Source organism: Trachinotus anak, unplaced genomic scaffold, assembly GCF_046630095.1.
Source record: "Trachinotus anak isolate AG129_WGS33_773 ecotype Australia unplaced genomic scaffold, CSIRO_AGI_Tana_v1 ptg000007l, whole genome shotgun sequence".
Taxonomy (NCBI): Eukaryota; Metazoa; Chordata; class Actinopteri; order Carangiformes; family Carangidae; genus Trachinotus; species Trachinotus anak.
The window spans coordinates 19,519,941-19,545,611 of record NW_027273858.1 but is presented as its reverse complement, the minus strand read 5'-3'; the positions used below and the strand labels follow the sequence as shown (position 1 = coordinate 19,545,611).

Genomic DNA, 25,671 nt, shown 5'->3' with positions numbered 1-25,671 from the left:
TTGCTTTGGGTTTGCTCACAGATCATCAGCGACGGCCGACAAAGATGGGTGCAGTTATAGTAGCAGTAGTTCAGTTATAGTAGTAGTTTGATGTGGTATATGAACACAGGCACACAGAGCAGTGAAATATTTGCAGGCAGCATAAGGTGGGCTAATAAAATAATAAATAATAGTAATAATAACAAAAATAGCAGCCATGCCTCGCCCAAATTCATACCAGGCCCTTTATGAATTTGGGTTTTCCTTCTTGCTATGTTTACTGTTTGCACCAAAACACCAAAGCAAATTCCTCGTATGTGAAAATAAAACAGATTCTGATCCTGATCCTGATTCAAACATCTTCAGCTCGTCTCTGACCACGTGGGAGAAAACGTGAGCGGTGTTTGTCGGCTGGTTTACATGATAACTTCCATTTGACGTAAACCTACTTACGTACTTTGGGCTTCAACATTAACACGAGCTTTGTTGTGAGCTCGGTGCTAAGTTTAACATGCAGTTTGTCGCTGTATCTGCTGTCGTTTATTGGTGTAAGGAGTTAGGAATGATTATGTGGTTGGCTTTGTTTGTCTCTTTGTTTCCACTGTTGTTATTGTGGAGTTTCTTTTCTGGCCTTTTGTTATTACTGTGTCTGTTTTCACTTTTTTCAACTCTTGTTGCTGCTTTTGCTCTTGTTCCTGTTTCAGTTGTTGCGGCTCTTATGGTTATTGTTTTGGTGGACTGGACGTACTTTCTGAGTTGCATAAGAAAAAAAGTGTTGACCTGATGTCAAACACAGATTAATCTTTTCCACAACAAACACATAGGTGGCTCAAATAGTGCTCACCAAAGTTTGGTGAGGAGTTTCAAGAAGTAGAGATAAAAAAAACCATCCCTCTCACCCTACAGTACTGTATGTTTCTCTCACTGTCCTCACACAGCTGGGCCAGCAGCAGACTGCTGGATGGATGGGAGGGGGGTAGTTGATGGTGGGGGGAGTTGAGCTGCATTCCTTCCATCGGGGCTGTGTGTCTGCCAACCAGGTCACTCCCAGTTCAGTCCCGGGAAATTGGGAGGGAAGAATTTCCTCTATGTGTCCATACTGGGCATGGCCACAAACATACAGAGGCCTGTGTACGCCCGGTGCACATGTGTGTGTGTGTGTGTGTGTGCGTGTGTGTCGATGTCTAAAACTGAGCACCCAGTGTAGTATGACTAGCATGTTAATTTCTTCCAAGTACATCGTAGGAGAGGTGGGGTTGTACATGGTGCGTAAGTGTGCACTGTATCAAATTGTGTGGGCATGTGTGTGCTCTGTAACTGATGTGTGTGTCTGTGTACGCGTCTGAGACAGAAAGTGAAACTGAGACGGAGGGAGATAACAAAGTTCTTTGACTGGATCTACAATGTTTTTCACATTTTACCGAAGAAAATATTCGTTTGCAGCGCAGTGACAATCCAGTGGTGCATAAAGGACGCTGCATTCACCAACCCTGTGGCCTCTAATGATCTCTGTGTTGACGACAACTCGATGTGTCACCGTTGAAACCAAGACAGGTTGCCATATATTTATTGTTTTTACCTGTGCAAAAAAAAAAATAATCCCAGTCCTGTTCACTATTCACTCATCAGCACACAGAGGATTGATGAGTCCAGTAGATTCCAGGTCCTCTGGCCTCGCTGCAGCCTGATAATAGAAATATGGAAGTGAAACATAAGTATGCATCAATATCAACCAAAGTGTGTACAGGCCATTTCACAGATTCATCTCCAGCTCCACATCATCTGCCACCTCTCCTGACCGTTAATGTTGCCTTCTAGTAAAGTGTCATCATCGTACCGAATTCATTACCTTTGTTTACGTCTCATACGGACATCTGTCTTGTTTTTTCAATTCGGCGCCCATGTTAACTGATTAGAGCGAGCACACTGCCTGCGTGAGACTCCAGTGAGATGCACGTGTCACATGTTGCGGCTGGGTTGCATGATCTAGGAGGTCATCGTCTTGCGTATTTTTTACACATGTAACGTGTGCGCCTTGCAGCAAGAATAGAGAAAAGACCTGTTGATGTCATTCTGAGATCATACTAGACTGTCTAGTATAGACTGAATCTGAGTATGTCATTGACACAATTTTTTTTTAAACCATTTTAGCAGCTGCATGTGGAGACAGTGGTGCTTTAGAGACATTTTCTGTCAAAAATAAATCTGAAATGAATTAAAAGTGAAGTAGTATCCTGCAAACTCTTTGCGCACAGATAGAGTTGGCAGCAGCAGTGATGCAGCAGACACGCAGCCAATGTGAACGCACACACGTTTTTCCACAGCAGATCAGCAACAGCAGCAGCAATACACACGCCATGCATCTAGTGTGGCCCCGGTGTTAGGATTGAATATTCAGAGTAACTCAGTATTTCAAGTCATGTTTCTTTCTATCTTGGCGAATGTAAGTCCGATATTCACTCTTCTTGTGGCTCTGTTTTTGGTCTTCACCTACTTCTGAGGAAAATATCCAGCTCTTTAGCTGCTATGTGCTCCGATATGTTCACCAGCTGGTCTCTAGTTTTATCTGCCTGCTGTTTGGTGCTGGGCAGATAGCATGCAGTGTGTTTATCAATGACATTTTGCTGAAAACAGCTGCGTCTAGAAACACAACTAATGGGCATGGTGAGAAGAAAATCAAAACAGTGAAGTTGTGGACCATAAATCAAAACAATTAGTTGACAGTGAAGCTGGGGATTATTATCTGTGAGTTTCTCACCCCAACCAACCCCTTTCACAGAGTAACAGAATCCAGTGTTAAGTAAAAATAATAATAATAATAATAATAATAATAATAATAGCAGCAGTAATGTATAATAACCTGGTACATTTTGGGACAGGAGGGTAACTATAAACACAAACCAATCTTTAAAAACAAAGGCAGCCTCATCACTGCCTTCTGTCGTGCCATGAGGTTTTGGCCTGAAAAACTGTGCTGCTTTATAGCACTAAACAGAAACTTATTTTGCTCAGCAACAAGTCAAAATTAGACTTCAGTTCCACTACCCTGATGGCAAATGTTCAGTTTGTGCCTTCAATCAAATTCCTGTGGACAAAGAAATTCCTGGAAAAGAGGAGGACATATGGTAACATCCTCTTTGGAGTCTGGAGTTTTTGTGAAATATGGTCTTGATTTTGAGATATGAAAATTCTATACATTTAACCAACTAAACAGTTGTTTCTCATTTTTACCTCAAAGAAGAGCAAAAAAAAAAAAAAAAACGTTAGCTGCTTCAACATCAACCTCTTCCAAAATTGTTAAATTGTTGTTTCAGAGTCAGAAACCATTAACTTGATACTAAAAATATAAACATGGATAATAAAGTTTAAGCCCAAATCATTGACTGTTGCTAGACATTGTATTTATTAGGGAGACAAACAGACGTGAAGGTACAGACAGAAAACACAGACAGGCTCAGTGTGCTTTGCTGGGGGGTGGGGTGGGGAGGGGGGGTTGTGGCCGAGTCGTTGTCCGGGACAGGAAACATGTGAGCTGAATATGGGATCCGTAGAGAACTTGGCAGCCACACACACACACACACACACCCACACACACGCACCCACGCACACACACACACACACACACACGCACACGCACACACACACACACAATGCAGGGAAGATAGACGCTCTTCCAGGACACACAGGACTTGGCTCTTGCAAACGACGTGTCACAAGGAATTAAATTAGATGTTGCTGTGCAGAGAGCCCAGAACAAGGCAAAGGGACTTTCTCAAGGAATCTGCAGTAAAGTTGGTTCAACCGGAGAATTCATATGTAACAGACAATCCTGCAGCAGGTCATTCAATCACTGCAATTACCTTCCTGGAAAGGCTTCTGGACCGAGGAGGCGGAGGTGGGGGCTACAATCTACGGTATCAATTTGACCCATCAGTCTCCATTTGTACCTCTGATTTACTGGTTCTTAGGAGTCACATGTATCGCTCAGGTCAAATGGCTTATGACATGTTACACAAGAGGGAGAGGGACTACTCAGAATTCAGCACTATCAAACACACTGACATTAGACGTTCTCATGTGATATATAACCACCCTCCTCGGATAAGCTGCATGTGGCCAACATGCGCGGGGTGTTCCCAGTACACATTACTGCCACTATATGAATACACACACACACACACACACAAACAGCATTGTTCAACAAATATAGTGCATGATGACTGGGTGTCTGATAAAAAGCCAGCTGCTGCTCTCCAGCTATGTAGCTGCCTGCCATGCTCCCTGTCATGACTCAGTGCTGAGTAGGACATTAGTGGGTCTCTTCCTAGTATCCAGTGGAGTGTAAGAGGGCCAGCCCTCCATACTGGCCCTGGACTGAGTTTAGCATCATGGGAACTGCTGATAGCAGCTGGGGTCCTGGGAGGTTACAGATGAGTTCAACTGAGTTAATCCAGCCGACGGGGTGCCCTGTCAGTCACGATACAGCGAACCAAAGGGAGGAACTGACCTGAGAGGGGTTGTGTTTGTGGGAGACTGGGGAGTGTACTCAGCTGGGTGGTCTCTGCCCCTGTAGCAAAACATAGACTGCTGAGGATTGTTTCTTTTACATATGCAAGGTTTTGAAATTTCATCTTCAGTTTTTCTGTGTGACACAGCCTGAGGGCCACCTGGTGGGCGCAAAGGCAGCTGCAGCTCACCAGATTAGTTTAGAATTAACTCATGAATTGAAAAGCAGCAAATTGGCATTTTGAGTTTCAGTGCAAAGAAGGATTTTCACCCAGTGATCTGTTTCTGCAAAAACAAAAACAAGCATTATCACCTGAATTACTGGAATTAAAATGATGAGAATAATGAGACTTTAAATTCTTCAATACTGAAGTAAAATAATAGCCCCTCAAAGTTTTTTTGTTTTTTGTTTTTTTCTAACACATTCATGTATGTGAACATAACATACACATGTAAAAAAAAAAATGTCTGCATTCATGTGTCAATGCAAATGCATTGATGCAAAATTCTCCATTGCAAATAAAATCGTACAGAGGAACAAAAGTGTTGTCATCAAAATGGACTGAAAGTATAATCAACTTCTTACTGTGCAACAGAAGAGTCCCTGTTATGGTTTTATTGTCGTATATTATATTATTGTTTAATTATTAGTAAAGCATTACCAAATGGGAGGCATGTTAGTGTTGTAACTGTTTAATGTGGAGCAAATTTTAACTACTTTATAAACTGTTAGGCAGCTTAATCTGTAATATTTCATCATATTTTATATATTGATGATTTTTGATATTGATGATATTTTTGTATGTACCTGCAAAGTAACTAGTAAATGCAGTGTAATACCAAAAAAGTACAATATTTCTCATTCAAATTTAAGAGTGCACATATCATCAACAGTAGAAGCATAAAATGGAAATACTCGAGATTGACAAATAACTCAAGTACTGCACTGCACTTGAATAAACATACTTTTTCCTTAATCTTTTATAGTCAAATGTTTTTTTAAGCTAAATTTAAAAACCTAACCGGGGACACGGGGGATGCAGATTTTCCCTTGTGTTATTTTAGATACTGGGCGAATGTAGAAACATCCAAATAAAGTCCCTCAGAGTCACGCGCAAAGAGGATATTGTTTGAAGAATTTTCAGTTTGTACAGGGAGAAATGCGGCCAGTGTTGACACCAGGAGCAGAAATTAAACCTGCATCCAGTGCCGCGTCAGACATTTGACGTCTGAAGAGATCATCATCAATCATCACATCCCAGTGTCTCAGAAACTTCTACCTGCATATCTACAGAAAGAAAAAGGTTTTTGTCCCTTCTCAGGGCCTCCTTGAAGGGCATTCTGGGAAATGTAGGGAAGTCACTGTAGCAGATAAATAAATGCAGAAATTTAAGAAATACAGATACAACAAAAAGTCTATCACATCTCAAAATAACGCCTCAGATAAACTGAACTCTCCCTGAGCTGCATTAGTCCCTCTCTAAGTATCCACTCCACTGGCCCCTGATGCACACCCACAAAGTTAAAGGTAACCCTGATGGGTGGGACATGGGCACGGCATGTGACTATATGGTCAGTTGTGTCTGTGTGGGGATCAGATGGTGCGGATCATCCCGTCACTGAGCAGAGCTGCAGTTATGGCGCAGGTAAAGGTGTCAGGGGACGCAGTGAGGAGCCACCCAGACTGTGCAGAGGTCTACTCTGATATGGCTACTGTCAGCTCCAGTGCAGGTGAGTCCAAAGAAGACAAGTTGTAATAATATAAAATTAATATTTTTTATTTTGATATATGTAACTTTAATGCATTGATGGTCTCCTTCCATTTAGTCAGTGGAGAGTTACAGTGTTACATGGTGATCTAAAAGCTAGAGGAGTCACATTTTAAACTTGAAAATGTGTATGGGATTTCTGAATCATCAAAATTGTTAAATTTAAAGATGCTGAATAGTATAAATCTGTTGTCTCTTCACATCTTTAAATTCTTAATTGAAAACCTTATTGCTCAGGTTCGTATAGTGTGTTAGTTGTTGAAGTTGCCAATTAGCAACATAAAAGTATTACTCTGTGAACAGTATTCAAAGCTTAGTAGTTTGTAGTGTGTGATCCAATTTTATTCTTATTTCAAAATTTCATTTTTTGAGATAGTTTGAATGAAGTCACCAGATTTGCAAAAAATAGATAAATAAGTAAGAGAGAGAGAGAAAAACAAACAAACTGTCATCAGTCTTCTGTGTCTTCTCCAGCCATTATGGTATGAGCAGACGAGGTCAGCTCCATCCACCAATTTGACAGATTAGTCACTTTGTTAGTGACTGTGTTAATAATCTTGGTCAAATCCCCCAGTTTCTGGTATCTCTTTCTCACGAGCTCGTCTTTGGCAGCTAAAGCTCTCTGGCTCTCAGGTTGCCTGATGGCAGTGGGAACCATTAAGTCAGTGTAATCCCTCTTTTTTGAGACAGTCATCGGTGAAATTCGCTCTTCAGCAGCTACTCAAAGCCTTGACCTTTTCTTCCTGCTCAAAACAGATATAGGAGAGTCGGTGAGGAAGGGGTCATTGCGCGAGACCTCCATCGCTGCTGGTCTCAGCCGACGGAGCAGGGCCTACCCCACCCCAGCCAGGAGACGCCATCGCACCACCTTCAGCCACAAGCAGCTGGAACAGCTGGAGGTGGCCTTTGGGCAAAACCAGTATCCTGATATCTACTACAGAGAAGAGCTGGCCCGCATCACCAAACTCAACGAGGCTCGCATACAGGTCGGTCAGCTTTCAAACCGCAACTCTCTTACAACCTCATTTTGTTGATAGTTGTGATGTGCAACCTGATATTTGAGCCAAGGGTCAAGAGACGGGGGTTAGTTATTTTATGGATAATCAACTTCACTTTGTCATGGGCCTTTTTCACAACAGACATTCAGACTTGTCATAGCATGAAAGGCAGAGGTGTCCCAGTAAGTGGAACAGAAAGGAACCTAGAAATGATAGCACACCTGGCAATATGATGCAATCCTGTGGTGCTGAAGCAACAAATATGTAATTATCAGAAGGTTATTGACAGCAAGTCCGATAATTCCTGGAGATGTGGCAAGATTTCATGGTAAAATAAAATCTGTACCAGTTCTGTCTCGTTCAATGACAAAACAAGGCAAAGCTTAAATGTCCCGGTTTTGCTGAACCCACCCTATTGAATTACTTGATATCATCAGGTGCAGGCTGACTAATCTGTCCTTTTCTCCAACCTGCCCTCGTCCCTGCAGGTGTGGTTTCAAAACAGAAGAGCCAAACAGCGGAAGCAGGAGCGGGCCTCCCAGAAGGTGCTCCCTGTGGGTGTGATGCCGGGCCACAGGGCTCTGCTGGGAGGCATGCACGTCCAGCCGTCCGGCATGGCTCGACAGTACTACACCCAGCCCCTGGCTCACATCCCCCGTCTCTCCCCCATGTACTCCCGCCACCCAGGCCCGGTCAGCCAGTGTCCCTACCCCAGTGTCCCCACACAGTCTGCCTCCCAGCACCAGCACGACGACTGGTACAGCCCTCTGAGGGGCAACCTCACCTCGCCCATGTTCTCATTGGCCTCCATGCAGCCTCTGGACCCCACCTCCCCCTGGAGCTAAGGTGTCGATGGGGAAACATGTTGTATATTACAAAATAAAATTCACTAACACCTTTCCTTTTAACCTACACCTTCTTACACACATTCACGACTCCACTGTTTCATACCTGCATTTTCTAAACTAGCCTGTAGATTCAAATTTGCAACTTTCTAGTCACACGTGTGCTTCTGTGGACTCTGGGTTACAAGTGCAACAACTCATTTCATGTCCTGCAATCACCTCAAGTATGTACTGAAGTGTATGTCAGATACCTTTGTTTACGTGTATTAAAATGTTCTTTCAATTTTGATTTTTTTTTTTTTTTTTTACCTCAGAATGACTAGTTCACTTAAGGTTCATATACTAGATGTTACTGTGAAGCTTGCAGCCACGTCTCACTGAGTTTTCTCTCTGTTGACAGCCACAAGAAGTGTTAAGTTCCAGAAGAAATGTAGTTGTTAGTTATTAGTTGACTATGCGCACACAAACACACAAGAACACAAACATAAAACTTTTTCTCAGCATTTCAGCCAAAATATGGTTTGGAATCTGCTCCATGTGCAGAGTATCTTGCCTTTGCATTTCAAAAATAAACATACGCATTTGATGATACTACAAGTGCTTTAATGTACTTAATCTAATCCCACACCATAATTCAATTTAAAACAAGAGACATTACAAGACAAAACGTTCTTTTTCGTTTTTTTTTTTTTTAATATTTCACATGTCAGAAACAACAGAGTTGTATCTGTTATGCTTTCAGTCTTTTTTTTAATATATATATTTGCATTCAACAATCTGAAACAATACTGAATGGCAAAAATATAGAATTCATTTATACCAAAATCATACTATAGAAGAAAGTACAGATGTATTCAACAATCGTTGACACACTCAAAGACCTGAAGTGTCGCATTCACATCTGTTTGAAAGGCAGCTAATAGCTCAAGCGAAGGAGTTGTGAACAAATGCTTTTGTGGAAACACATGAAGCTAAGACAGCTTTTCAAAAAAACTGCAGTGGCAGCAGCATCAACCAGTGTGCTTTGAGTCGAGCTTATCCAGTGATAAAGAACCAGCACTGCACTGTACGATGCTGATTTACATTCACTTCATGACTAAACCTGCTGGCTGCCCGACTACAGGCAGGATAATGGTGATTGGCTCATTTTGTTGTCGTAATCATCATGAGGATCACAGCAAAAACTACCTCAAGGAGAAACGTGTGGTGCTGTGGCGCCACACCGTGTCATTCAGGTTCATATTCTGCTTGTAACCCTGGGCTTCCTTCAGCCGCCTCATCAGTTCAACAAAGTTTCTACTCTCTACACACAAACACACACACACTACATGATAAACTCTACATCTGAGCAAGGCCACTTTCTGTTGTCATGAGGACGACCTGTTTGTCTCACAAACAGCAAATGAAATGGATTCGCAGAAGGAATCGTTTGGTCCACTATGATGAGCATCAAACAGCAGGTGTGTGACAAGTCCACCATCTACACAGCACAGTGTGAAATGGACACTGGTGCAGTTAAAATGATGACCTTCTGTTTACATGCTACTGTGCTACCAGAATGAATTAAGTGTAGCACCACGAAAAGACAAACACAGAAGTAGACACAAACTACAGCACTCCTGCACGTGTAAAGGATCAGTTCACCCAAATTACAAAATTGGTTTTACAGCTTTTTTTTTTTTTTTTTTTTTTTTTTTTTTTAAAACAGGTTTTGAGATATCTGAGACTTCTGTGTGACACATCAGTGCAGTGAAGGGGAATCAGTGTTCAGGGTAGTACTTTGGTAGAATGAAAAGTTTTGAGCTTGCTTGTATTTGGCCATTGACAGGAGTCAGAGTTCTCTCTAAACCACACTGAACAGAACTGACAGTGTATTTTATGGCTATATACCAATAAAGTTTAAAATAAGTGATATTGGGTGAACTGGTCCTTTTAAAATGACATGATTTCAAGGAACCTACAAAAACAGAGGATGTAGAAACACCCCTCTGTGACTTATACACCAGCATACACCAGAGTCACCAGAGAAAAAAAAAAAACTGTGGCATCTTGAGCTCCACTTTTTTCTGTTGCTTGTTAAATTACTGGCAGAACCAAAGTTGTTCCTGCTTTCCAGCTTGGACAAAAAAAACTGCCACGAGCTTAGAAAGGATGAAAAACTCTCATAAATCACCAACAACCCTGACTGATCACCTGTGAGAGAATTAGAAAAGATTAAATGATGGTCTTCCACGATATGAGGCAGCTTCTCAGTGTGGCTCCATGTAAACCCACTAATGGTCCTCCCCTTCTCTGCAGATTCCTTGCTGTTGTTGTGGACATGATGACATGTGAGGACACTCTACTCCAGTGATTTGGCAAACTCTGCATAATCTATATAACCGTCATTGTTTTTGTCATCGTCCCTCAGAACATCATCGATGAGATTAATCAGTTCCTCCTCTCTCATTGGCTGGCTGTTCTCTCCTCTCTCCTAAACAAGAAAAGAAAAAGAAAAAAGACACATGTCTGACAACAGAATTCCTGTTCATGTATTATGTGGCAACATGTGGCAATCACAGATGTTATTCATTAGGACAGCTACAATGTTCATATTGCAAATATTTGCTGGTTAACATTTTTCAAATGTGAAACTTTGCTGCTCTTTTGTGTTTCATATTACTTTCATTAAATATCTTTGGGCTTTGACAAAACAAGACACCTTGTGTCACCTTGGGCTTTTGAAACTTGAGAGGGGCATTAGTCCCCATTTCTTTTTTTAATTTTCAAAGATATTTTTAAAAATGATTGATAATGAAAATAACTGTTGGCCCTAATTCATTATTATTATTTTTAATTGTGTTACACTGAGAAAAACAAAACCAGGCCAGGTTGGAAAAGCTCAGAGACAAGTGTGTGGTGTGTTATCTAATGAACGCAGTGAAACCTGTTGCACACTCCAAATAATACAGATTAAGTAACCACTAAGTGCGTTTACCAGGGTAATGAAATCAGTTGCACTCGCAAAATATGACCGTATACATTTTTTTTTGTCAAAACATAAACCTTTAGCACAAACAAGTGCATTAAGCTGGTAAACACACACGTCCTCTGTGCTCCCTCTTTAAGCAGTCAGTAACACATGGTTTTATGTACCAAAGGCAACAACAAACAAAGCAAATGTTCACAACCACACACACCTACCTCTCTGTGTACATGTGTGATCGCTGTAGCTAGCTCCAGCCCATCCAAGAGGTTGTTTCCATCATAATCATGCATCTTGAAATAGTGCAGCTGAAGCTCCTGGGGTGTCATGTCTGTCTCTGGTTTGTCTATCACTCCCTCCAGATGCTCCATGATGTGGCTGGTAGACAAAGAGGTCACAGAGTTTGCGAACGTTGCTGCTGACTCCGTTCAAAGTTCATTGGTATGTGCAAATAACCCTTCTGAATCAGGAGCTATTACTCACTCTTTGTCCTGAACCATGTTTTTGTCCAGGCGACCATGGCCCGTTATGTGAGCCGCACTCTCTATGACAGGTGGCTGCTGCTGCTGATGTGGATCCACATGAGAATAAACACACAGCAGACAGCAGGACAGTAGGAGCAGACCCCCCCAGTGCACACTGAACCGGCCACTCATCATTCTGCTGGGCACACAGAGAGTGGGACACACAGACAGCAGGACAGGCAGAGTTAAAAAAAACAAAAAAAACAGGTGTACTGTATTCTATAAATCTACAATGGTGGACATCACATATCCTGATAATGCACAATAGGCTTACATAGTTTTTTAAAACTTATCTACGTTCTGTAATTTATTTTTCTCTCACAGATTTCATTCAAATATCCCAGTATTTCAAGCAGACAACCTTCAACTTTAGACTTTTAGGTAAATCGAGTTTCTTTTTCTTGTTGTTTCTGTCATTAATCACCATTGTGTGCCATATGTTTATCATGAAACACTGATTTTAAAAAAAACCCCAAAAAAAACAAAACATTAAACTACCAAAGGCTATTAATAGGCTAAAAGCATGATTGTTTCTGTGAAAATATCAGACTGAGCGCTCTGCTACATGCACTATGAGGTTACATTACCATGCCTGCCATGTCTTTAGACTAGAAATTATCAGAAACAATGATCATCGTTAGCTCAAAAGCTATACAAAGATTGGCTAGCACGAAGCTTCAATTCAAGCCTACATACAATTGACAAGACCTGTTAAATGCATGAACTACTACAAGACTTACAATGATATAGTTTGTAAAAAAGACAGGTTTGCTACCTACTTGAAGCTAATTTGTATCTTCACCTGGCTCCGCGGACTGTTATCTTGTTTGAATAGTTGGGAGGCAATAACGTTTAGCCACAGCATTTACGGGCCAAGCGGCTTGCCGTAGCCCCTCTTGGACACGACAGCTCATTATGATTGGTTAATGTTATCAGAGAGTATACAACGGAAGTTAGAGGATTAACTCCACTAACGTCCGTACGCTCTTAAAAACAGCCTACATGGCAACTTTTATCTGAGATAATTACATTTTTATTATAACCTGTAAATACATGTTTATACGTATACATGCTTCAACAAAAAGTGTAAAGTTGGAGTAAGATAACGACACAGCTGTAACACCCTAACACCTACAAATAGCATTAAATAAGTAACAAAACGTATGTTTCCTGGGGTGGCCGAAAGCCGGCTGAAATCGTATGAAGTTGTTTAGTCTGTTGGGTAAAACAACATCTAACAACAACAGCTAACATCTTAGCTATTTCACAAAACTACTGGAATATGTGCACTTGTGGCACTTCTCACAGGGCAAAGTAGTTTTACGTCGATATTTATCTTGACAGAGAAGAAACCTTTGACGTGACCCTCTTACTACGTCATCAGGGGGCGTGAGGCAGCCGCTCAGCTGTCAAATCTGCGGCGCACAAGCTCACGCTGTGTGGTGGACTTATGATGAGGAGGAGAAGCGTCGAGAGTGTCACACAAATGTCAAGTTTCCCGAGAGAAAATGACGCAGCTAAATCTCTGTTCAGGAGGCTTGAGGTTTTATTTTATGTCATAAAGTAGCTCATTTACACCCCCAGTAAGAGCCCTCAGTAGTGCGTGACCCGTTTCTCCCTGTGTATTTAAACCCTGTGCTGTGGTTGATAGGACTAATGTTAGGACAACTGTTGTTAAACTGCTGATGGATTCATGTGATTTCTTCCCTTTTTCCCCTTAACTTCACAGTTTCCACATGTAAGAGCTATAGTTTGTGTGAACTGACCGCCGAGCGCAGCCATTAGTGTGCGCAACCTGCTTGATACAGTGCAATTACATGTCACGGTGCAGTAGCTGACAGATGTAATGTTTTGTATCTGAGCCAGGAGGTTAGCCAGCGTCAGCCTGCCAGCGGTGCTGAACCCAGATCAGGGACCAGGCCAAGCAATTACAATTTGATTTTTTCCCCCACTGAACTCATCTGTGAAATGAACACTATCAAAAGAAGAAAACAGCACCTTATATGCACGTACCCTGCCTGAGCCTGGTCGCACACTCCGGCTATTAGAGCACAGCATTCTTTGCACTGCTGTTTCTTAAGCCCTACCTGATCCAGTTAAAGTGTTAACGGGAACGATTAGGGACATGGGTTGTGAGAGGAAGACATCCCTCCTTCACACAGCTACAGATCAAGCCCTCTCAAAATGCCACACTTACTTCAAGAAGAAACCTTTACAGACAGGAGTCACTAATGCATTGCCAAACGCTCAACAAGACAATTTATGCATAATACTGCGCAGTGTAATAAGTATGCATGGTAAAGTGCTGCAAGATGACAGTAAATTTAAAACGGTTTAAGTTCAAAATAGATGAAATCACTGTGAATATTGCAGAAATGTCCTTGTTAATTGGAATAAAACTTAGTCCTGCTGTAGATGATATTAGATTTTAATAATTCGTTGTTATAGTAACAACACAAATTCTGATTGAAACAACATGTAGCCTATTCAGTAGCCTATTTACTTTTGCGCACTGGCTTTTTTTTTTTTTTTTTTGTTTGTCCATGACCTCCTGTGCCTGTAGTAACCCACACTCCACCCTCCATCCCTCCGCTCTCAAAGATTACACATTTATTTCTGCTGGTAGTCCGCAGTTACTCCCATCGTGTCCGGGGAGTACAGTCACCACCGGGACAGAGCAGCGATGGCATCCCGGGTGTCCTTCACCCAGATCCGGCTAGAAGCGGAGCTGGAGCGGTACCGGGCCGAGTGCCAGTGGGACAAGATGCCAGCGATCATCGACCAGATGCACGCTGCGCGGATCCACGACGACGGTGAGCGTTTACACCAGCTTTAAGTTGAGGTGTGTGCTGTCGCTTCCTGGCTGTCCGTGCTGCTCGCTGATGTCCCCGCTGCAAAAAATAACCATAGGAAAAGAAGTCACAAGGTCCCATTATCGGGTTGAAAACCAGGGATCAAGAAATTTTGCCCAAAGTTGTTTAAATTCCAGTTGTTTCGAGAGGAATTTCTTTCCCTTGATCAGTAAAAAAAAAAAGTTAGATTTTATGATCATGAAGAATCTAAATAGTTTGTGCAGGTCGGATACTTTTTTTTTTTTTTTTTTTGCAGCGCATTTTTGCGCGATAGGCTACACAAGTTGGACTTTGAACTCTCAACAATATAGAGTGAGTTACTGTACTCAGAGGTTTCCTCAGTATTCAGATGAATTCCACATAATATTAATAACAATGATGAGCTGATTACAACTGTCTCAGTGGGTCAGACCATGGGTCACAGAGGGGTTACCAGATGTCTCCAAAAATAAAACCCCTCCCTGGGAGTTTACAGTAAACACGGTGAAAGGCTGTGTACGTGAGCGCAGGTATTGTATGGGCTCCAGACAGGACAGACAGTAGGCCACCTGCTATTTCTCATGCAAAACAGGACTTTCCAGTGAACCATTCACTGCCTGCATTACCCTTGAAATCGTTCACACTGTACATGTGCTCAAAGAAATGCAAACACACTTATCACTGCGTGCCTCATAAAGCATTACTTTGGTAAGTCACTAATGCACCAGCCCCCACCTCTCACCTTAGGAAAGCAAACACGGGTTCAGGTGACTTGACTGTGAGTCTGCTGTTGTTGAGCCCTTAAGTGGCTGACAGTGCAGACCCGCATTTTCCCCCTGCATGCACACGCACCGACGTGTTAAATCAGTGCGGTATTACTGTGTGCATGCATGCTTCTCATTAGCCGAGCTCACAGCCTTGGGGACATGGAGAAGTTAGTTTCTTAGAGACAGAGGAACTTCATGGCAGGTAAAGTAATAAAGAAATAAACTTAATGGTAAAAATCCACCCTACTATAAAACAATGCACAACAATGCATCACGAAACGACTCCTGAAAACAGAGAATGTGAAATTCATCTTCTCACACTGGAACAGGAACATTTTATCTCAGACTGTCCCCACACCAGCGTTTGCTCTTTATTGCAACACTGGCTCTTACCAAGTTTGCGCTGCAACTTGTTTGAAATCATTAAATAGCTGTAACTGTGGTTATGGGCCGAGACACGTCCTGCTGTTTATCTCTCACCTTCCTCTCACTGATAGGCTAAGCCTTGGCTGTGCTGATAAAACCAGCTGGCAAATATGTCAAGTATATCAGAACATAAACACTGCTCCATAGTTGGCGTCAGAACACACACACACACAAAATGAAAAAGCTAAACAGGAAGGCTTTAATCAAGTGTGTGTGTGTACACAGAAACCGAGGTTTACTACTGGACACTAAATGTGAGGCACAGTCCGAACAGGGTTAGTTTACCAGTTCAGTAAAGTTTGATATGTTGATTCAGTGTAGGTGGATGTGGAGTGCTTATCATGTGATTACAACATTACAGCTATTTAAGGAAAGTACGAGGGAAATGGAAACTGTAGCTAAATAGACTTCAGATCTCTGGGATATTTGAACTGCTCCCCCTGAGCCGGTGGGAAACGCTGTTTTTAAAAGGCCGAGTGAGGTTTGCTTTGGCTACAGAAACAAATGACCTGTGACCCCACGCTCAGGCCTACTCCAGGAAACTCCGTTCACGTTTAACTTTTTAAATCCCACCCCCAGATGATTACGGGACACTGCTGATGGCTGAGGCGCTGCTGGAGGAGTGCCTGCAGGAAAACATGGACCTATTACGGAGATCAATACCTTTGATGGACAAGACCCAGCCCAGATTGTCCAAGGCCAAAGGCCACATCAACACCATCCTGAGTCGAGGCCGACTCACAGTCAGTCTGATATGTGTTCCTTCAGGCCATCATATAGCTATAGATTCCTCTCTGCTTCTATTTTTTATTGTTTAACATAATAAAGGAAGTACATTATGCCACAGAACACAGGAAGTTTTATATACAAATCTCTTCCTTTGTGTTGTTCCAGTTATTGCCAACAATGTGTCGCCTTTTGTCCTCCAGCCCAGGTACTTGAATGAAGCTCTGCTGCTAATGGCTAAAGTGCACTATGTGCAGGGTCGCTACCGGGACGCCCAGGGAATGTGTGCGAGGGTGGGACTGGAGGAGCTGACACAGGACGACCAGCCTACCTATCACCTGCGACTGCTGGCTGAGGCATTTGTCATTAAAGGTACCTGGGGGTTGGTTTTATTTTCTTTCGTCTCACTGTCAATGTTGTTGTTACCAGTTGTTGTTGTTCCAAATGGCAGTAACAACGGGAACACGGCAACATCACTAAGAAGAAATCAGATGGGGCAAATAAAGCAGTACAACATCAAACACGTTTTTAACATTAACGACCTGCAAAGAAGAAATGAACGCAGCCTGGAACAAAAACAATTTTAGTGAATTTTTATGTATTGAACTGTTCAAGTTCAATACACTGTGAATTTGGCTCTAGGCTGACGTGTGTTGAGCGTTGCTTGACTATTATTTTGTGTGTTCAGCTTGTGTATACCTGGTAATTAGGGTTGGTACAAGGTATCATATCCTCTGTAGGGTTTTGCTAGTTTTCCTCAGTATTTTGTCAGACTAGGACTCTGACTGGTACCCCAATGTCCCCAGGAAACCACTACAAACTCACCCATTTACATTTTATTAAGGCTTAAAGGTATGCATAATTGAGGGCATGGCCACTTTGAGTGACAGGTGGGTGCCGTCACAGTTAGCTGTCCGCTAGGCCTCCCCTCAGCTAATTCGGGTCGGCTTGTTGTGCGGTTAATTGACTCACAGAATGTGAGGAAGTCAGTGCTCCCGTATTTTGAGTGAAATTCTAGCAGTATTATTTTATCACTAATTAGCGGGTACCTGTGTATACACTCACCATACCTGGCTTGTTAGCTTAGCTCATTAACTAGCTAATTAGCCAGCGAATGAATTAGCCAAGGGTTAGCCCAGACCCACTCTAAGCTTCAAGACTGCTCTCCAGAAACCTATGGATCACGTCGCAGAGGCCATGTCCATCTTCATTTACACTCTATGGATAACACACAATTTTGATGGCAACAAAACAGTGAACATAAACACAATGGTGTTATAACACAGACAAAATATTGACAGTAGAAGCTTTCAGGTTATGCATTTTATTATTAAAACCACTTATTACATGTGGGACATTCATACATCTGCCCAGAGAAACCTGTGCAGTGGTCTTATCACCACTCAACTAGTTTATAACGAAGCTATTTCCAGTACTGCAAAAAATATCAGGGGCCTAAAAAAACCTACAGAATGTCAGCCGGAGCCTTGTGTTAGCTGTCAGGAGGATTTCAGACTCTGTAGAGCTGCACAGTTTACTTTTACAGCAGATCTCCTACCTGTTAGCCTTATATAAGCAGGAACAGCAACTGAAGACTGGCACGTTCCCCTGAAAAACACCACAGGCAAGACCGAACAGTTGCCTGCATACATTTCCTTGATGATCCCCTTCCTAATCCCTTTGCTGGGAGTTATTACAGCCCTGAAATCACAATGACCTTGTATGGAGTTTAGAAGTAGAAATGGAAGTCAGGATGGTGGGCAGATAAATTTCAGTTTGTGGAGATGAATCTAACACAGCTGGAAAACCTCAGCTTGATTTGACAGATGGTTATGTCACTATCCTCCTAGTGTATTTGTCTGAGATTTTAACCTCACCTTGTGAATGACACAGATGATGCGGACATGTTATCTCTGTAACTGCCTCTCCTGAAGACACCCCTGGGGGTAATAATGTCTGCGATTGGACAGATCCAGAGTGAAGTAACAGCATATAGTCCCTCTGGGAACAGATTTACTGCAACTGGTGTGTGTGTCCTGACAGATTTCTATACAGATGCTGTTTTTAAAAGCCTGATGATTGTGAGTCATATGTCAAAGAGGCGTTCACTGTTACTCACAGTCACACATGCACACAAGCTGTCTGAAGTCTCCAGAAATGCAGTTTTGTTATTGCTGGTTATTTTGGGGGTTAATTCTAAAATGTGATTTTTTTTTCCAGTCAGATACCATCTTAAAAATTCTGACTATTGTGACACATTGAATACCAACATTTTTGAAAGGTCAGAGGTCACAGAACATTACACAGTCTGTGGTCCTTAGAGCACAGTGTCTTGTTACACTCATCATCATCATCATGTCATTATACTCCCTGTTTCCTAATCATCGGACATGACCTCATGCTCATGAAACTGAGGAGAATTTTATTATAATAACTGTCAGATTTTGATTTCCTTTGATTGTTTTGAATCCAGCTAAATGATATGATACTGAGGAAACAGATAAGATCCTGTGGGGGTTGCAAAGCTCCTTCGCATGCTGTCTTGTGTGTGTATTGTTGTGGGAATTAAGTCAATGGTGAATATTTGGATGATGATGTCTTGTCTCTTGGCAGCTGTCTGTTTATTTGATTAGGCCTGGCGTCTGGCCTGAGGCTGCTGTCCGTCACAGGCCTACAGCGGTCTAGAAAAGTTCCTGCTCCATCCGTTTATTTGCACCAATAAGTCCACTAACGGACATCAGAGCAGGCATCTGGACCACCGCTGCCCCATCCACTGTATTCATACATCTGCAATGAGTCTGTCTGCACAGCACAATATTAGAAAAACACACAGAACGACTTTAGAAATGCAGAAAGAAATTCAGCTTCTGTTAGAGGCTAATCAGCGCTCTAAAGGTGATGTTTTGTTTACACTTGAAAAAAACAAATTGAAGAGCCTACAGCCATGCTAGCAGCTGTGTGTATCTGTGTGCAGACTGCTAACAATAACAATGCTAAGGTGCTACTGTTTAGCAGATATACTGTTTACTATATTTGCAATCTTAGTTTAGCTTTACCTAGGCTTTAGGCTAATTTGTTATCATTATCATGATCACCGGGGGACCCTTAAATGTCTGAGCAGAATTTAGTGGTGGACCATCAATCCTTATCTTGGCTACAAATTCAAACTGTAGACCTATTTTTAGCAGAATCAGTTGATCATGAGTAGCCCAGTTGTTTCTTTCCTTCTGTCTTTTTGTTGTCCATACATTGTGAGGTGAGGAATTGCTGTGTGACTGTTGTCTGTGAAATCAAAATAGCAGCATATTTATTATCACATGTTGAGTTTTCCAAACAACAGAAATAGCTGAGATTAAAACACAGAGACATGTGGCACCAAAACTACAATGTCCTGCAAACTATAAAATTAATACTCTAATAATTGTGTCCTTCACTGTTGCAATTTTTCAAAATCACTTTACTATCATTTTAGTTCATTTAGAGGTGCGTTTCCATAATGCTAGAGGACTCTTTGGCCACAGGAGAAAGATTAAAAAAATATTCCCACCTTAGTTTGAGGCAAGCTCCACTAACGCTGGACACAACACTTCACATAATGCTTCCCATGATGAAACCCATATTTCACTTGCCTGGCAAATACCTAGTTTAAAACTCCATGTGCCTAGTTCCTAATATCAGGCCTTCTCTTATACATGTCCAAGGCCAAGCTGAGGCGACCCCAATGACATCATCAAGGTTATTTCCTCTGTGCTTCTGTAGCAGACATATGTTTTTACTCCTAATGACAAGTAAACTGGCCTTTAGGTTTAAAACTGGTGGCATTTCCCTTTAAGACATTTGTTTAATCAGTTCACGACAGCTGGAGTTTGTTTTCTTTATTTTCTTTATTACACACAACTCAGACGCTTTAAACTTAAAACTAGTTACAAAATAGAACAATGACATGCTTTAAATAGTGCATTTTATTGAGTGTTTTACTTTCTGTCCTAGACCACACAGTCATTGGCCATTTGCTGGTTGGTAATAGCAGGTGGTGGTAAAATTCATGACTGCGGACTCTCCTTGTCTTTCAGGTCTGTCTCTGGACCACCAGACAGTTTCTGCAGTGTCTCGGGTTCGTCTGTCAGAGAGGGAGGAGGAGAGTCTGTCCTGTTACCTCAGGGCCTGCGATGCTGCTCTGTCCTACCTGCAGGAACTCGATAAGGTGGGTGTTTATACCTGTAGAGTGTGCATGACATGAGCATGTTTTTATGTTTGTGTGTTTCTGCAGGGTCACCAACATTGTAAACAGAAGTGTTTCTGTGAGTTATACACATCTTATTGTCATCACTTATAAAGGTTTCCAGTACTCTTTATTTAAGTGTATTTATAGCTTCATTCTTTACCACGTTGTGACATAAATATTTAGTATTTAGTAATATTCAGTGGTTCTGTATCTGTCAGTGGTGTAAAGTAACTAAGTATAAATTCCATATTTGGAATTTGGAAAAACAACCCTGCAGCAAACAGACATAAAAAATGAAACATATACAAAACCTTTTGTACATGCCACTTTGTCCTATCTTTTAAGTTCATTGAATAAAAAGTATCAGTGCCTTAATGTTTTAACATCAGTTTGCTGCAGGGTTGTTTTTCCTCTTTTTCACTTCAAAAATCAAGAAAATAACAAATTTACCCAAACTTTTTTTATACAACTGTCCATTTAAGGTAAATACTTGAAAGTTTCAATTTTGTGATAGTTCTGCTATAGTTGCTGCTTACTTGTCAGATTAATGTTTTACATATAAAACATATTATCAGTTCATCAAATATGATGCACTTTTATAGAGTAAACTGCACAATATATCATGGAGTAGTTATAATTAACTGTGTCTCAATTAACGATCGACTTACATGCTCATACAGCAACAATAATGATCAATTAATGTTATAACTGCTTCAATTCTGCATCAGTATTTTTACTTTTGAGACTTGACATTTTGCTGCCAATGCTTCTCTATTTTTACTTGAGTAAGGTTTTGAATGTAGAACTTAAACATGTCATGAAGTATTTTTACAGGTGTATTAGTACTTTTAGTTAAGTAAAAGGTCTGAATACTTCCCTCACTAGTGTCATGTGTATTACTCTGACTGGTATGTAATGATTTTATCTGTGTTCATTCACTATGAGACACTTGCTTTGCTTCTCCACTGACAGCACACTGGAGCATGATGAAAAAATAAGAACCAAAAGCATCTTTGGATTTTTTTTAATTAATGTGTACCTAAATGTTGTCAATTAAAACTTCCATGTGTGCATGTGTTTTCAGGTAGTAAGCACGCCCCACAGCAAGACAGCCAAAGCCAGCCTGCTTCCTCCACCTATGGACATCGACCTGGGATACTTCCTGCAGGCTGCATTGCAGAGCGCTTACATTTGTCTGCTGCAGAGGGGGTGAGTCTACCAAGTGTTTACACAACAAACAGCACACAACTCATACTGAGAGTCTGCCGCAGTCTTCTTTTGTTCTTTGTAGCCCATTTACCAGTTAAAAGTGCCTTTTAACATAATAACCCTTGACCTGCAACAGTTAAAACATGTACAGCAACAAAAACTGCTCTCCTACATGTTACCTTCAATGTGATGAACACTTTGTGATAATTAACCTCCTCTACAACAGTACAAGTCAACAAATGGTGAAAAGTCTGTCAAATACAACTGCTTCTTAATCAGGATCATTTGTAATAATAGCAAAAGTAACAGGAAGAATCTCTTTAAATTGATTTTTCTTATATAAATGATCGTAGGCCTTATGTAACCACAGACTGGAAGTCACAGTTTATCCACCTGTATTTATGTGACTTCACCGGTTATGCAGTGTGTTTAGTGGCTGCTGTCTTTTGCTGATTCATCCTTGTCTGTACTGGAGGAAAACTTTGGGCTTTGACCTCTTGTCTTGTTTTAGAAAGTGAGGAGGAGAAGAAATCAAGAAAAGGCTCTGGAGCGCTACATGACCCCAGTGCAGCAGAGATGCATTTTTATTTGTGACCAGCAGGTGCCAGTGTTGCTCTTAGACTTAAAAAGGCAAAGTCCGACAAGTGCTGCACTGTCACATACACTCAGGCGTGAGTTTATTAGGTACATCTACTGTAGCTAAAACCTCAGATGTCTGATACAACAGCATAATAATGCCCAAGTTTTGATGGCTGCAGTTTGGGGTACTGTTGAATTGTACTGTGTTACACTGTTTTTTTTTTCTAATATTTATACCATGTGAATAGGATGGAGAATATATTAGAAATGCTAGCTAGTTAGAGCATTGCACGACTTTTCTTTATTGTTTATATGGCAAACTGTGTTTATTTTTTGTATTTATTACAACTTCACAACTTACTGAATACATCTCTGATATAAGCCGACCGTGTGTGTGTCTGTGTGTGTTAGTCATCTTGCTCAGGGTGCTCACCAGCTGCGCAGGGTGCTCAGGGTGGTGGAGTCACGAGGGTCTCAGAGCTTCAGGAAGGTGAGGTGTCTCATGCACGCACGCACACACACACACACACACACACACACACACACACACACACACACACACACACACACACACACACACACGCATTGCATTGCTGGCCACTAAGCATTCATAATTCAATAGGTATATTTGAAAGATTATAAGGGAAAAGCCTGTGTCACTAAATTACTCCAAGCGTAGGTCAGTAGCTTGTTGCTAACACTTTATGCAGGCAGTGCCAACAGGCAGTTTAATAGTGCAGCTTTTAAAAAATCTGACTTAAAATATGATGAAAACATAGTATTATGTCTTGAACACTAAGGAGTAATTTCTCTGTTTCCATTTGAAGTTCAGATGATGGACTGATAGGATATGGTAAGGATGATAGGATAGGATATATAAGTGTATGGCCGAAACTCATAAGGTTAACATTTGTACGGTATAATTAGTAATGATTACTTATCATGTTTCTGTCTGTATTATGATCTTTTAATACTGTGAGCTCGTCAACATGCCAGTCCACCAGTTCGTTGATTATTGCATTGTGGTTGCATCGTAGTCTGCAGCGAAGAAGCTAGCAGAGGTGCTGCTGAGCTCAGTGAGTGAGGACAGCTACTGGCCCCCGCTGGGCCCCCCACCCCCATCCTGGCTCCACAGAGAGGGAGCCGCCGCCTCCAAAGATGCCATCTACCCCACTGTTAAACCACCGCAACGTTACAGCATCGAGTGGTTTGTGTTCTTTGTTTTTGTCTTTGTTATATTTTGCTTTTGTGAGCTGTCTTAAGTCTGTGTCTCTTATCCAGTTTGTCCTGTTCTCAGTGTACTGAGTGCACTTGCCGAACCCAAGCTCAGCACTGATGATAGTTAATGCAACCTGTGATTGTGTTTTGTTGCTCTACTGTATCAGCTAACTATTGTACACAAACAAATGATCCCTGTAGGTTTCAATTGCCTTTGTCAAAGTTTTACTTTCATCCCAAGTGCACCACTTTTATCCAAGTTACCGTCCTATCAGCAACTGCAGATCTTGGAACTTGGTGCCAGTTTTCTTTGTTCAAGTGGGTCTTGGATTATTTGTACTAAAGACTATGAGTCATCAGCAGGGTGGTGTGAATCCGAGCCACATCTCTACAAAGTAAAAGAACACCCTTTTCTATGGAAACCAAATTGGTGTTATATAACACAACTACCAGCAGAGTGCTCACTATAGGCCACCAGTTTACACTGGTTCATCCAAGGTGAGGACTCCCACAGCACACCCCGATTAGTTCTTATCACTGAGATCTAAAACTTTTATAGATGTGAGATTTTTAGCATCTAGGAAAATCAGTAGCACACACCGAAATGCAGCCTACCAGTGATCCAACAAACCAATTCAATTATTAACAGCAATCGTTATATAACACACCTGTGATAACGTAGCCCGTTATTTGGTCCTATGTAGGTTATAACAACAATTTCCCAGGGAACTTAAAAGTTATTTGACATAGAAAAAGAAAAATATATTTGGGTTGGGCCGCAGTCTGTTGGATATCATATGACAAAGGACAGCTTCGACTGTGCACAATACTAAGATGCCACAATGGTGCACAAACATGAGAGAAAGAAGGGCTGTTGTTTGTCATTAGCACTTTTAGATGAGTTTAAACCTCTGTTGTCTAAATCAAAGTCACATGGTTTCTTAAGCCCCACCACCGTGTCTTCACAGACTGCAGTTTAAACTGTAGAAACCACCTAAATGCCACCACAGGTCATCATATCCGGCGTTTCACTGAAACCCTCTGAATGGTTTAACCGTATTTAGGGTCATATGATGAAGGGCAGATGTCTACAGCTCAAATGACAGAGGGTCATCAACTGACAAACTGAAGACGTCAGTTCATAGCAACCATGTACTAATGAATGCAGCACAAGTTCAGTAACGGCAGATACTGTATGAGTTTTGTCAGTCATCACACGCTGTAGCACCATTTTGTTGCCTCATTTCTGCATTTCCCACTTTGCAGGGATCCTGCACTCGTTGTTCAGGCCCTGTGAGCCATACTTAGTCACCGCCACATGACTAATCCTGCCCACACTATCATAAGTGAAGATCTAAATCCATGTCTGAGATTAGAGGGAGAGGTTGAACAGGAGAATTCACCCTGAGGAATAGCTGTACTTCAGTATTGTTCATGGCTTTTGTCATCAGTTACGTCCTCTGAAAAGGACGTGATGGTGTCTGGTAAATATGTCCTTGAACAGGACACAGGGCTGACCAGAGCACGGGAAGTGATGCATGAGAGGGATGGGAGAGGTACAGATGGAATAAATAAAGGAGCCGGTGTGTGTGTATGTGTGAGTGTGTGTGTGTGTGTGTGTGTGTGTGTGTGTGTCTGTGTGTGAGAGAGAGTGAGACATCTGATATACTTCTGTGTAGTGATACACCCAGGGAGGTCCATATTGTGTTACAGTACCACAGGTGAGACAGAAACTCGACGCTCCAGGCAATCTACCTACGGACAAGCTGTGTGTGTGTGTGTGTGAGTGTGTGTGTGTGTGTGTGTGTGTGTGTGTGTGTGTGTGTGTGTGTGTGTATGTGTGCGTTGGATGGATAGACTTCCTGTTCTTGGTACTATTTCCTGTTTCCTGTGTCCTGGCAGTTGCTTCTGTCCTCAGGACGTGGTGGAAGAGGCAGTGTTGCTGCTGCTCATCACAGAGTCCATGGTGAGACACACACACACACACACACACACACACCATTCTCTGCCTTTTTGCTTCCTAATGTTTCATCACATTTCTTGGAGAACCCTTTAGCAGAGACCACCTGTCCAACCACCTTTTCCCTCCTTAGCCTTCCTCCTT

At 41.7% G+C, this 25,671-nt stretch overlaps 3 protein-coding genes across 8 annotated transcripts in view; 2 read left to right on the top strand and 1 right to left on the bottom strand.

The window, feature by feature from the left end:
- Nucleotides 1-6,013: 6,013 nt before the first annotated feature.
- Nucleotides 6,014-8,386, top strand: prop1 (PROP paired-like homeobox 1). Its single transcript, XM_071481257.1, has 3 exons — nt 6,014-6,216; nt 7,011-7,240; nt 7,741-8,386. Exons 1-3 carry the CDS (start codon nt 6,084-6,086, stop codon nt 8,095-8,097), a joined length of 720 nt encoding a protein of 239 aa, XP_071337358.1. The 5' UTR covers nt 6,014-6,083; the 3' UTR covers nt 8,098-8,386.
- A 202-nt stretch (nt 8,387-8,588) lies between these two features.
- Nucleotides 8,589-12,492, bottom strand: mcfd2 (multiple coagulation factor deficiency 2, ER cargo receptor complex subunit). 4 transcript variants are annotated; one of them, XM_071481258.1, is made up of 4 exons: nt 12,366-12,492; nt 11,546-11,725; nt 11,281-11,440; nt 8,589-10,570 (listed from the first exon to the last, which is right to left on the bottom strand). In XM_071481258.1, exons 1-4 carry the CDS (start codon nt 12,449-12,451, stop codon nt 10,439-10,441), a joined length of 558 nt encoding a protein of 185 aa, XP_071337359.1. In that variant the 5' UTR covers nt 12,452-12,492; the 3' UTR covers nt 8,589-10,438. The 4 variants fall into 4 exon arrangements, with proteins under 4 accessions (XP_071337359.1, XP_071337360.1, XP_071337362.1 ...); XM_071481259.1 differs by having other exon boundaries at nt 11,546-11,722; nt 12,366-12,479; XM_071481261.1 differs by having other exon boundaries at nt 9,870-10,570; nt 11,546-11,722; nt 12,389-12,437.
- Nucleotides 12,493-13,072: 580 nt separating this feature from the next.
- Nucleotides 13,073-25,671, top strand: part of ttc7a (tetratricopeptide repeat domain 7A) — a 53,740-nt gene continuing 41,141 nt past the window's right edge. For 2 of the 3 annotated variants that reach the window (XR_011691452.1, XM_071481255.1), the window contains exons 1-8: nt 14,131-14,399; nt 16,190-16,353; nt 16,540-16,708; nt 20,410-20,540; nt 21,646-21,770; nt 22,761-22,839; nt 23,387-23,556; nt 25,470-25,533. Coding sequence is in view for 2 of the 3 variants with exons in the window: in XM_071481255.1 (XP_071337356.1) it covers nt 14,270-14,399; nt 16,190-16,353; nt 16,540-16,708; nt 20,410-20,540; nt 21,646-21,770; nt 22,761-22,839; nt 23,387-23,556; nt 25,470-25,533 (1,032 nt within the window). In the remaining variant the exon portion in view is untranslated. Of the gene's footprint in view, nt 13,130-14,130; nt 14,400-16,189; nt 16,354-16,539; nt 16,709-20,409; nt 20,541-21,645; nt 21,771-22,760; nt 22,840-23,386; nt 23,557-25,469; nt 25,534-25,671 lie in introns of those variants that run through there. The other variant, XM_071481256.1, reaches the window with a different exon arrangement.

Coding starts and splice junctions, on each gene's coding strand:
- mcfd2 (XM_071481258.1), bottom strand. CDS start 12,451: ATGCTGTGGCTAAACGTTATTGCCTCCCAACTATTCAAACAAGATAAC. Junction 11,726..12,365: donor AAGATACAAATTAGCTTCAA/GTAGGTAGCAAA, acceptor CTGTGTGCCCAG/CAGAATGATGAGTGGCCGGT. Junction 11,441..11,545: donor AACATGGTTCAGGACAAAGA/GTGAGTAATAGC, acceptor TTTGTCTACCAG/CCACATCATGGAGCATCTGG.
- prop1 (XM_071481257.1), top strand. CDS start 6,084: ATGGTGCGGATCATCCCGTCACTGAGCAGAGCTGCAGTTATGGCGCAG. Junction 6,217..7,010: donor TACTGTCAGCTCCAGTGCAG/GTGAGTCCAAAG, acceptor TGCTCAAAACAG/ATATAGGAGAGTCGGTGAGG. Junction 7,241..7,740: donor TCAACGAGGCTCGCATACAG/GTCGGTCAGCTT, acceptor TCGTCCCTGCAG/GTGTGGTTTCAAAACAGAAG.